General features: G+C 42.7%; 1 protein-coding gene across 2 annotated transcripts in view; it reads right to left on the reverse strand.

Moving 5' to 3' along the window:
• AMFR (autocrine motility factor receptor) overlaps positions 1–12,424 on the reverse strand; it is a 28,730-nt gene extending 16,306 nt beyond the window's left edge. The window contains exons 1-7 of one of the 2 annotated variants that reach the window (XM_021535222.3): positions 12,344–12,424; positions 10,035–10,127; positions 8,204–8,368; positions 6,296–6,448; positions 3,012–3,052; positions 1,175–1,307; positions 534–667 (exon numbers count right to left, since the gene is read on the reverse strand). In XM_021535222.3, the coding sequence (XP_021390897.2) occupies positions 534–667; positions 1,175–1,307; positions 3,012–3,052; positions 6,296–6,448; positions 8,204–8,368; positions 10,035–10,127; positions 12,344–12,367 (743 nt within the window). In that variant the 5' untranslated portion in view covers positions 12,368–12,424. Of the gene's footprint in view, positions 1–533; positions 668–1,174; positions 1,308–3,011; positions 3,053–6,295; positions 6,449–8,203; positions 8,369–10,034; positions 10,128–11,533; positions 11,844–12,343 lie in introns of those variants that run through there. The other variant, XM_021535220.3, reaches the window with a different exon arrangement.
• Between the last annotated feature and the right edge of the window lie 491 nt (positions 12,425–12,915).

Consider the following 12,915-nt stretch of genomic DNA (forward strand, 5'->3'; position numbering starts at 1 on the left):
CTTTAGGCAGAGTCTTAGAGTTGGTGTCAGGTTTAGTAAATACATAGGTAAAGCTAGGCAGGACTTAATTAATATTTTGATTTCATTTCAGTCAGTAAGTGAATGGTATAGCCTAATGAAATTAAGAGTGTTGATTTCTATCACAGGCAAAGCCAGTATTTGACAGCTAAAACAGGCAGAGCTCTTCAGAGCTTCTGTCACCTCACTAAGGTAGTATGCAAAAGAATACAGAAGAAATGCTGCACAGAGGAGTTCACTTTTTTGCCATTTTATACATTACCAGTAATACTCCCATTATACAAGTCAATCCTACAAATCTGTTAAAACCAGAAAGAGTCTCCCCATTAACACACCAAATGGGTAAAAACACCACTCTAAGTGTAGAGACTCAAGGGTCAGGTTTGGGACATTGTATCTGTCCAGCTTACACCATGCCACCGTGTATCAAAGGAACACAAAAGAATCCCAGCTTCTTTCTCAGGATCCTCTCTACCAGATCTACATCAAGATTGCAGAGCAAGTCAGGGGCTCACCTGGCTTCCATGTTTCCAACCACACGCAGGTAGTTCTTGTGCCGCCGAATTCGCCGCTGCACCTCGTGGAACAGGTAGCGCAGCTGCATGAAAATCACCAGGCTCGCCATGGATAACCAGATATTGCCAAAGAGCTTGGGAAAACAACCAAGAGTGATTAGAAACAAGCACCATGAGAAACAAGAAGCTGCATCGGGTCTCAAAGAGACAAAGATATCAGAAACCAGCCCTGAAGAATTTCTCTTTTGTTGGGTCCATTTAGACCAACCACGCATGTTCAAAGGTACCACTCATTATCTCTTCACATACAACTTTGGCAGCACAGCATTTATAAAGTAAATAAACTGAATTTAGTCCTGTCCAACTTAGCATCCCCTGCTGCCAATGAAAATAATTCAGTCTGGTATTACTCAATAAAATAAGCTAATTAAACACCTACTAAACAGATAATTACACACAGTAGTTAATACTCCTTAACAAAGTTATTTGTGATGACTTCAACTACACAGGAGGAACTAACTTCTCTGTAATATCTGGTTTCTAAAATAAGCAAATTTTTTAAAAATGTAAAATATGTATACCCAATACCCTTTATTTTAAGGACGGTCTATTTGTTCAGCATTATGTCCAGTATTTCATACCAGCATATGAATATGATGCATCAAGTCTAGGGAAAGCAGGGTTAGCTCCATGACAAAATCTGTGTAGTAGACATAAGTGCCTTTGCCCTCCCATGTTCCTTCATGGTTGAGATCCCAGAGATGAACTACGTATCTGCAAGAGGAAGGAAATTAACATTATTCTACTTTTTGTTGTTGTGAAATAGCATCTCTAAAATTCAAACTATTTCATCCATTTTTCAAAAAACTTCTGGATATGGATTCTTTGCCTTTCTGAGGCTCTGTGCCCACAGTCTCTATGCTCACTCAAGGAGGACTTCTTTTAATGTTACTGGTTTCAAACAGCAACATTTTAAAAAAACAAAAAGCAGTCAATGTTTGGCCCACACTGGTACTACAGACACTGCCAGCTGACAGAAAAGATGCAGCGTTTTTTAAAAACTACTTCAGGTACTGAAAGTCATTCTTAGGATTATAGCAACCACAGAAGCACATTTTTCAGCATGTGAGGTGTTTCTTAGGTGAGTCACTACAGCTCAGTGTCAGACCTGAAATGCTGACAGTGACCTGCACAAAGAGGCTCCTGCATTACACACCATGTCCTACATATGCACACACAGGTGTGTTACAGGTACACATGCATATGACATTTTTCAAAGCAAACCTCTGAGAGACCAGGGTCTTAAAACAAACCTTGTAGAATGACATTAAGCATCTATTAACCCTCATCCAGCAGCACCATCCACTTTAATCCATGCCTCAAGCTATCACCACCCACTAAAGCTACCCATGCATTTCAACCCAAATCTGGAAAAAGCACTCCTAAAATGCATTTCCATCTGCAAAAATCATTCTTAAAATGTGTCTACACGTGTTTAATCCTTTGTACTATCCAACATATCTGCCAACTGTTTACTATCTGGCTTTAAAACAAGTGTTTCCTGTAATTACTTAAACACCAGTATAATGTTTCACTCAAATAAAGGCTTCAGGGTAAGACACATACATCACTCAGATAAAACAAAAAAAAAAAATCAATTGCAAAATTTGTGCTTAAAAACAACACATGCTAAAGCTAACCACCTTTGCTCATCTCACAGAATCCTGCAATGGTTTGGGTTTAAAGGGATCTTGAAGATCATCTCTGCAATCCCTTTGGCTGCCTCATGCAATCAGGCCATGACCGCTTCCAGGATGGGGCATCCACTTCTCTGGGCAACCACTCACTGTGCCAGTGACTCACTCATCTCACAGGGAAGAATTTTTTTCCTAGTATCTAATCCTACCCTGTCTTCTGTCAGTTTGAAGTCATTCCCTCACGCCATGGCCTTGTCCAAAGTCCCTCCCCACCTCTCTTGGTGCCCCTTTAGGTACAGGATGGGGCTCTAATGTTTCACCAGAGCCTTCTCCTCTTCAGGCTGAACAACCCCAGCTCTCTCAGCCTGTCTCCACAGCAGCTGCTCCACTCCTCTGAAAATCCCTAAGGCCTCTTCTAGACTCACTCCAGCAGGTCCACATCCTTGTCATGTTGGGAGCCCCAGAGCTGGATGCAGCACTCCAGATGGAGTCTCAACAGAACAGAGCAGAGGGGCAGAATCCCCTCCCTGGATCTGCTGCTCACACTGTGGGGATGCAGACCAGGATGTGGTTGAGCTTTCTGGACTGCAAGCACACATTACTGCACTATGTCAAGCTTCTCATCTACCAACACCCCCAAGCCTCTCCTCAGGGCTGCTCTCAATCTCCAAACATGCACTTGCAATTCAATGGGGTAATTACATACACCTCTTGTATAAACATGCTATATACACTACCATCCTGAACACACATCCTGTAAAACATAACTTACAAAACTTACCGTAAAATCACATGAGCAGTTCTGACTGTCACCAGCAGAGACTGCAAAAGAGGAAGAAAAAGCCATAGATATTAACAACATTCTGGCAGGGACAGTGATTCAGGTGCAGGAGCTCAAGGACTGAAACGCAAAATTCATTTATTGCAGCTTAACCAGTCCTGTGAGCCAATGGTCACTATGGATGACTGTGTGCACAATATACCTGAGACAACCATGAAGCTTATAAATAAATATGGAAGAAACTGCTCCCAAAGACATGATGCTTTTAAAGCAGGCACTAGTGTTGCTGTTAAGTGTCATTTTTTCCCAGTTACACATGATGTATTGCCTTTTTCAATAATTATCACTCAGCAAGTGTTGAGACCACAATCCCACCAACTACCTCTCCTCATCCCACTTCTAAAAAAAAAACAACTGGAAGAACTGAATAATAACAGAAATTTGAGAACGATAATTTCAAATAATTCCCCCCTTTGCAGAGATGTAACTGCTGCTAAAATTACTTCTCTCTTTAATCATACTTATGTTTCTAGGCTAAGTACAGAGAAAAAAACCTGAATATATCAGAAAGTGTAAGATCAGAAGTGTAAAGACAAGTCACCAAAAAGGTTAACTATATTTCCACGGGCTCTTATCATCTAAGAGATGATGGCCCCATCACCTCTCTGTAATCCATCAAGCCCACAGCACTCCATCTCTTCATTCTATCCTCACAGTGAAAAACAACAGACATGCTTCCCCCAGAGACTGCCCACACCACCCTATAGTTAGCAGGGGCCAAGTGACACTGAGATGCAGGGGATTTACAATGAGCAATTGAAACCACTTCTGTGAAACTGGTCTGATGGCATGCCTTCAGCATAAACACTATGAGCAGGACAGAAGAACTACCAAAACCACTAGCTTCCCAAAGTAGCAATAAGCCAGTTCGTTTGAATCTTTTTTTCCATTTGTAAAAAGCATTCTTAAAGTGCTTCTATGCATATTTAAACCTTTGCAACACCCAACATATCTGCCAACTGTTTACTAGCTGGCTTAAAAAAAAATATGCACTGCTTGCTATACTATAGCTCTTGAACACCATATATTAAGGCAAAAAATATTAAAGTTTGCTCAAAAATACAGACAAGTCCCTCCTCAGCTTTCTCTGGGCATTTGCATATTTCACATCCACCCTCTGCAGCAAAAAAAAAAAAAAAAAAAATGCTGCAAGCATCAGAGAACAAGAGGAAGTTACCTAAAACACAAGAAAAACATCTATATTGCTTTACTGAAAACCCTGAGCTAAATCAATGTTTGCAGAAGAGAGATTAATAGCTTAATGTAACTTAATGTAATTCATTCACACTAATGGAATACACTTGGCAAGGTCCCTCTCAAGGAGCATCACAGAAGCCATCACCAGAAAAACATTTCAGTCTCAAAGATTTATTGTTTTTTACTAAGAGCTTGAAGTCTGCTATGAGGTGTCATTGCCAGTACCCATACAGAAAGAAACATAAATATTTTATTCCACTCAGATATGTGCTGGGTAGTAAAATCAAGGAAATTACTCATGGCTGCCCAATCCATACAGGGAATATTTAAAGTGTTCAAAAATGGCAATCTCCTATGAGAAAAAATTAAAAACACTAGAATTCTTTTGCTTAGAAAGAAAGGCAGTAAAGGAACAGGCAAAAGGATGATTAAATCACAAATTCTATGAAAAAGATTAAACAGGGAATGATTCTTAGCTTATTTTCACCATAAATGTATTGGATGATAGCTAAGGACATTATTCCCTGCCCATGGCAGGGGAGTTGGAACTAGATTATTTTTAAGATCCCTTCCAACACCTGTGATTATCAAACACAAGGTTCAGAACAACTCAAACAGGACATCTTTCATGTACATAAAGCCAAGTAAACGTTGAATTTGTTGCCCTTGGATATTAATACAAACAAGCTCAATGAATGATCAGACAACTTTCCAGTGTACATCTGGGACTATCAAACCCAATGGGTTTGTACAGCCCTCAGCTCAGGAATGTTCTCAAACACCAGTGGCTGCAAGCAAAGCTAGGAGACCCTTACTTCTGCATTCCCCACAAAGTTCCTCACTGCCTACCAGCAGCACAGCAGGGGATCCAGGGCTTGGATGGATACCCCACACTTCCACTGACTGAGCCACTCCTTCTTTAGTCAGCACACAGAACAGCTCCACTGAAATGAATAACTGGGCCCCAGCCTGCAACCCTAAACACTCACACTACCACACAGCACAGCACTGAGGAGGCAACACAGGCACCAAACACTCCCTGATTAACCCACCGCAAGCTGGTGTAACGCTGATAATCCTCCTGCCAAGCCAAGATAAGAGACATGACACCAAAGAGACCCCACCTTTCAGAGACACTTAAATCTTCCAAAACCTTTCCACTGTTTTATTACAAATCTGGTCTTGCACATTCTCATATTTATGGAAAAAAAAAGTGACATATTGATAACTGAACTGTAGTATGACAAGTATCATATTCTCCTACTATCAGTTGTTTTCCTTCCTACTCCCTAAGTCCAAGTATGAACTCAAGATAGGAGAAGAAAAATAAATTGTATGTATTATTTGTTGTCTGAACTAATGATGTGCTAACACAACATACTTAGATTAGATTCTTCCCTTTTGTTAAAGATTATCACTTCCTCAGGCAGAGTGCAACAACCCACCACAACATCAAAAACATGTTCACGCCACAAACATACTGATGTTTAGTCCGCAGTGCAAAGTGTTCAGGAGTGCAAAAATATGCCTTGCTTATCTCAGCTGGGACACAAATTGTTACACAAACATAAGCAAAAGCCATGAGAATGCCTTAAGGAAAGCATGTCTCACTCCTTTTGGGGAGAAATGAAATAGAAAATACAACCTCAAAGAAAGAGGCTCAAGTGCAAATTACACTTTCATACACACTCTATCCATCTCTCAAGTGCTGTTTCACCAATCGTTCTTGCAATGCTCATGAAGCACAATCATTACATTTTTTCATAAGCTGTCATTTGATTTCAGCATCATTTTACAGGTCTACCCTCTCATTCTCTTCTTCAGACTAAGATTGTTTTCAGGGTTAAAGGCTAAAGGGAGAAAGCATGCTAATCTGGCAACTTCTGGAAAACAGTGGAGCATTTGTCTGTGTCTTCAAAGTTTCTTTCTTATGGGAATTAAAAGCAAATCCATTGTGTACCAGGATACCACAAAGTGAGGGGTCAAAGGCAAAGTAGAAACCACAACACATATGAAGAAAGTCTCACCTCTGCTGCCATGAAAGCCAATGTGTGCATGCCATGGGTGTAGCCAACAACTCCACAGACAACTGCTAATCCACAGCAGGACAGGAGCATGGCTATGAGCAGGGCCAGCACTCTGACGTGGCTGCTCATAGGTGTGGTAGGAGAAAAGGAAAGCTGCAACACAAATACAAAAATACATGACAGTTTAAATGAGTACTTCATCCACCCTGCCTTCCATTGTCATCTCACCAAACAAGACCTCACTCAGGAAAATCTTTTGCTTTCTAGAATAAAACAAATTTCACAATGGTGAAATTATGTAGTAATAAATTATGAAGAATAAAGCTAAACCCACACACTATCCCAAAGCCCCATTCATGTTACTATAATTTACAGTCACATTTTAACAGTTACAATTTTTTTATTTACAATTACTACAAGTATTTGAGCTGTTTAAATCACCTGTACAAGAAAACCAGAGACACAGTAGTCTGAGCACCAAATCCACAGCATCTCCTTAGGATTAATATGCATTTTACTAACACACAGTCTTCAAACAACGTTTTGCCAGTTTTTCACCAAACAGCTGATCTGAATTTGTCCAGCTTGGTCTTCCATCTTTTAGTTCTTCCATTGTCATTTTCTTATAGAAGAAAGAGATATCTACCCAAAAAATCATTTAAGCTGCAGCTAGGGACTACTGAACAGACTCTGCTCAAAAACAGTTGTCTTATTCAATAGCATGCAAAGTGTGTTGGATCTCTAAACTACCTTAACAGAGGGCTACACCTGGTCTGTCTAAACCAAAAGCAACCCAAGATGTTGGTCCATCCTCTTTTTTGCAGGGCAGGATGAGAAAGAACAGGACAAGGAAAGGAGTTGCCCAAAGCTTCACTTTGATCTGATTTACAAAGTTGATTCCCATGTTTTGTTTTAAATGGGCTTTTTCTTAATTCTTTGTATCTGGTTCAGCTCCACATGCCCCATCTTCACAAGGCAAATCATACAAGTATCATTTGTCCAAGCAAAAATTGACTATGCATGCTTTGAATGCAAAAAAGAATATAAGGATTTCTTCCCACGTGACTCGTATTCTTTCCAAGCTTTAAAAAGACTAAAAATACCAGATGACTGACTTGTTCAGTGCTGTCTTAATTTTCTTAATCCTAGCCAATTCAGTTTCAAATTTAAGTGCTTAGCTACCTGTGAATTAACAGGCCTTACTGGAACATTACTATATAAAAAATACCTGCAAAGCTCAGATCTACCAAAAACAGATCCATGGATTCAATTCAGGTCAAACTTCAATGCCAGAGGAGAGGAGCCTAGGAAAATGTAGGCCTGTTATAGTTTAAAGGCCAAGATTTACTGTTCAAATTACAGTTTCTTCTTCCTTGTCTAGCCTTCAATTTTTTGCATCTCTACCTAATTTATTCCTGGTATTAGCACAAAGTTGAATGTAGCTTAGAGAGAAAATTGCACAGTATATTGTAAAGACACTGGCAGTCAAAACTCAGTATATCTAAGTGAGTGTGAAACCTGAGTACAGAATCTGCAGAAACAGGCTCCATAGGCCAGTCCTAAAGGGCACCAATCTAAGGGATGCTCTGTTGTTAAGATGTCTTTACTAAGGAGAGCTATGAAGCCATCTCATCCAGTTATGTAATAGTAATTACAGGGGACATATAAGGAGCCATTTATTACAGAAAATAAGTATCTTCAGCTCCATTTGTCTCATGGGAAAACTGAAGGAGTAAGATTGACATTGTACTTTAAAGCAAGTATTTGAAGCAAATGGGAAGTGCACATGTTCAGTACCACAGGGTGTGGAAAAGGTCTAAAGGATCTGTTTGTACCTTATCTGAGCCAGTGCCTGGGCCAGAAACACAATTTGCATGCCCCAAAAGACAGCCCTTAATCAAAACTTACATATTCAAAGCGATCCTTGCAGAGCTGAACCATCAGATGGAGAAACACAAGTCCAGAGAACCAGAGGCACCACATCACTACTTCTTCTACTGTCTGAACATTCAGCACACCAAAAATGAAGATAAACTTGTAGAAAATGAAATTCCAGAATTTATCTTTGAGATGCTGTAATGGAAGAGATTCAAGTAAGAAACATATTAAAAATACCAGCAGGCCTTACTGCCTATCTAGTTTCTTGTACCATGGCAGCATAACTGCTACACAGCACACAGTGCAGTTTCCTGCAATATTCCTGAAACAGTGCTCAGCACAAAGCAAGTCTGATCTCAGATTGATTCCTCATGCCCAAGCAACTCAGCTACCAGGCTGCAAATACACAGTCCTCTCTGCTGGAATAGCTGTCACAGTTAGTTATTCAAAATGCCCAAACTGCCTAACACCTTGCTTCCAAAAACCTGCCAAAAAGTACAGATGATTAAGAAAAGATTATGAAGTCTGTTCTTAAGAATCACAATGCCTACAGTGGAGAATGAGATGGATGAGCAATGAAAATAAAACCATTCCCACACACAAAAAGTATGAAAGATATAATATGATGTTCTCAAGCAGCAGACAGCAAGCCAGCTTGAAAGGGATTAAGAAATTTATGAAACAAAATGTTTTGTTAAAGTATATGATGAAATCACCAGGAGTTTAGTTAAAACAGGCCCTGAGTTCCTTAAAGATGCTGCTGTTTCGGGCTCGCCAGTATTAATAAGCAGCTTTCCTTTACATGACAACTGAGGCAAACTCCCACTGTCTAAACACAAATGGACCCACACTGCTACTGCTTCTCACTTCAGTTTTTAAGAGGGTAAAGAACATCCTGGAAACCATCACCAGTTAAAATTCCACATCCTTACAGTCAACATGGACTGCAGAAAAAGTCGGGCCCATTGCAGTTTGATAGTGTCTTGGTTTTAATACACCACTCAGAGCCTCTACAAGGTATGAATTACAAATGCAATAGGCTTTGAGGGATTCACAGTTATTAATGAGGCTTTGTGTGCCTCAGTTCTGCATGCCAAAAATCATCATGGACTGATTCCTCCTATGGAACTCTTTTTACAGACTTTTTTTTTAATATGTGAACACACTCCAAACCACTGCTCCTGCATTTACATGAGCAACTTATGCATTTGCCTTGCTTTAAAAATATATATATAGAGATACTATTCAAGGTCTTGCTGCTGCTTTCATCTTCTGCAGGATCCTGTTTTTAAAAACTCTGCTTTCACAGTTCCTTTGCTGAATTTTTACAAACATTCTCACATAGACAAGAGCAGGACTAAACATCCTCTGTTTTCTGTCCTGCTCACCTCCTTTCTCTGGGGATTTTCTTGCCTACTGCCTCTTAAACCTGCAGGCTGATAAACCATCTACTCAGTGTATGAGGCTGGAAAGCACTTCTCCAGCAGTTATGGTACAAAAGAGGGAACTCAAAACTGCCAGTGCTGACAGCTACAAAATGCAACGGAGAAGTGCTGCCAGGTACAGGCAGAATAGAGAAGAACACATTACAAGTGTTTTGAAGTGAGGTGTGCTTGTAAGAAATCTAACAGAGCTCATTAAAGACACAGGATTTTTCAAGCTGACTGGGGGCTTATAAAATACAACAGGAAAAATTCCCTTCAAAATAAACCGGAAGCATGTGGCTGTGGATATGCTAGCTAACCAAATGGTAAGACATCCATTGTAAAATTTATTTTTCTTGTGCAGTTTCAGCAATTCCATATAGAAAATCACACCATGTGACTTTGTTATGTTTCAGTTTCCTTGTTTGCTGTCTCACCTGCCTCTCACTGACACGAAGAGGACCAAACACCATATACTGGATTAGCTTAGCAACCAGCATCAGAAAACAGCAGGCAGTGTTCACTAATACCTGGAAAGAAATAAAGCAGTCAGTGACAAATACTTTTGCCCTATTTAGAAGAAGTGAGAGAAGGGGAATGAACAAGTCTAACAAAACCTGTCATTGTTCACAGAACAGTATTAGTTGCCTTTTCTTTTGATGAAATTTAAGCCTGGCCTCTTCCAAGACACATGAAGTAGCTGATAAGTCTTAGCTTTTTTTTTCTAGAAATACTAACACATTCAGTTTGATACAGCAGTAAAGCCAACAAACTGCTCTACCACTTCACAACAAATTATTTCATACAGATTAGAAAATTTCATAAAAGAACATGGGGACAAAGCTTAGAGATCACCAAGATGCTCCTTTTGTTTAACATAAGGCAGATGAGAAAAATCCAGTTTGAATCTGTTGTTACAGTAAGAGGATTCAGAGGTTGCCTCAAAATATGCTGAATAGCACATATCCCTTCCGTAATAACACGGCTTGAGGCTTTCTTAGGAAACTTCTTTACAGCAAAGTAGCAAGAAGCAGAGCACATGGGCCTGGGAAAACTGCTATCTCATATTTGACAAAAGGATTTGTAATTAACTTTTGACCTAAGCAGGACACTAAAAAGGCTAGAAGGTAGATGATGAAGAAGCTTCACCCTGTCATTTCCAAAGGACATCACTTGTCCAGGATTCTTAAGGCTGCAAGACGAATTTTCAACAGGATGAATATATATGGCATATTAAAAACCAGCACCTCGGTCAAGTAAGTATGCTGTGAAGTGGATGTCCAACTACTGCCACCTTTGAGTGACAGACAGATGAAAAGTTCAACAGCAACAACTCAGCAAGGTATCCAATATCGCCTTGTTGAGCCTTTATTTCAACTGCAAATCAGTGAGCCAAAAATCATGAGCCATTATGAGGTCTGGGTTTTAAAAAGTACAGAAAATTATTTTCTCTTTTTTCTTTTCCTTAAACGGTGAGAATGTTTCCTCTTACCTACCAAACGTTCAGTGCTATTTAAAAGGAAATAAACAAAGGCAGCAAGGCTCGAGTACCTGACAGCCCCTTACTCTGATTTCTGGCAGAGCAGGTCGGGCAGCGCTTGGCGAAGCTGAGCGCTTGGGACCGCGGCAAACGCTCCCGACAGCTTCTCCCAGCCCCCCGGGCAGGACGAGCGGAGGCGCTCGGGGAGAGCAGCACAAGCCGCGGGCTGAACTCGGCTCTAACGCTGCCCACCGCAGCCAGGCAGGAAGGGAAGCGGCTGCGGAGGCGGCCCGGGGAAAGCCAGCCGAGCCCCCTTCTCTATTCCGCGAGCAGTTTTCAAACAACAATAACGAAACTCCCCCCGGGCCCGCCCACCTGCCCCCGGCCGCGGGGAGGTGCCCAGAGGCCGCCGCCAGCCCCGCAGGCCCGCAGGCCCCGCCGCCGCCCCGGGCTCACCCAGACGCAGAGGCTGTCGGAGAGCAGGTAGTAGGCGACGTCCAGGGCCCGCGGCCCGGCGCAGCGCTGCGGCTCGGCCAGCTCGGTGCCCGCCGCCCCGCCGGGCGCCTGGCTGAGGGCGCGGTAGGCGCTGAGGCCGGCGGCCAGCAGCGCCAGGGCGCTGAGCGCCGTGTAGGTGCGGAGGCTGGGCCAGGGGAAGCGCTCCAGGAACAGCAGCGGCATCGCGGAGCCCTCGCGAACGCCCGGCCCCGGCTCGGCGCGCTCCCCCGGCTTAACGCCCGCCCCGCCGCCCCTCCCCGGGGCCGGGCGAGACGCCCCCACTGGATAAAGGAAACAGACCGGGCCCGAGCCCTCCGCCCCGGCTCCGGGCGCCGCGTCCGCCCGTCACCCCGCGCGCTGAGTCACGGCCGGGGCGGCGCTTCCACCGGCCCGGCCCTGCCCCGCGCCGCCCGCGCCCGGGACAGCGGCCGCACCGCCGGAGCCGCGCCGGGGGGAAGCAGAGGGGCCTTCGGGAGCCCCCAAACCTACAGGCAGGGTGGCAGAGAGAGCGTAGAGACTGCAGGAGCAGCGCCCTTCCACTGACAGCCTGGAACAAGAATTAGTCTCGCAAACTACCGTGTGGTAAGGTGAAAGGTGCTCTTAAGTGCCAAGGCTCAAAAGCTGCACTCTGCTCCTTGTTCTTGCAGCATCTGACTTCCAAACTTCCACCTGCCTTTTCTTACTTCCACAGGCAAAAAGATTCTGTTTTCCACTCTCCTGCTACCTGTATTTCCCCTAGCTGGTAGCTGAGAAACCATATATTCTACTCACCATCTGTCTGGGCCTTCCTTCCATAGGACCAAAGTGAACAGCCCTTGCACTCTCCCAGCATTTTGCAGTACATTTGCCATACTGCACAGCTTCAATTTGACCACCAAGCTGTCAGGATTGTTCTGTACGTTGCTTACCAGTGCAGATGGCAGCAGAAGCAAGCACTTTGGCAAGATTTGGTTCTCTTGGCAGCAGGTGCTCTCCAACCCTGCCTTCATAAAAGAGGACAGTGCACAAGCAACAGTGCATCTTCTGATCACAGGCAGAACTTGGAAACAAATCTTTCAAAGACTCATTCATTAAGCAAAATTATGGAAGACTAAAAGCACTGTGAAGTGTCACATCCAAATGGACTTTATGTTTAGCCAAGCATGTAAAATCCCCAGAAGTAGAAAGATTGATATTTACTGCCTACAAGAAACTGAAATGTTGAGAAAAAGCAAAAGTGGGTATCTTTTGCAGGATGAGACGGCACAGGACAGCATAACATGGAACCACTTGCATGTGGCATTGGTTAAGTGTTTCAGCATGACCCTAATTCTGTCCCATAGCTAAGAAAAAATATACAAAAT

This window comes from Lonchura striata, chromosome 13 (assembly GCF_046129695.1).
Source record: "Lonchura striata isolate bLonStr1 chromosome 13, bLonStr1.mat, whole genome shotgun sequence".
Taxonomy (NCBI): domain Eukaryota; kingdom Metazoa; phylum Chordata; class Aves; order Passeriformes; family Estrildidae; genus Lonchura; species Lonchura striata.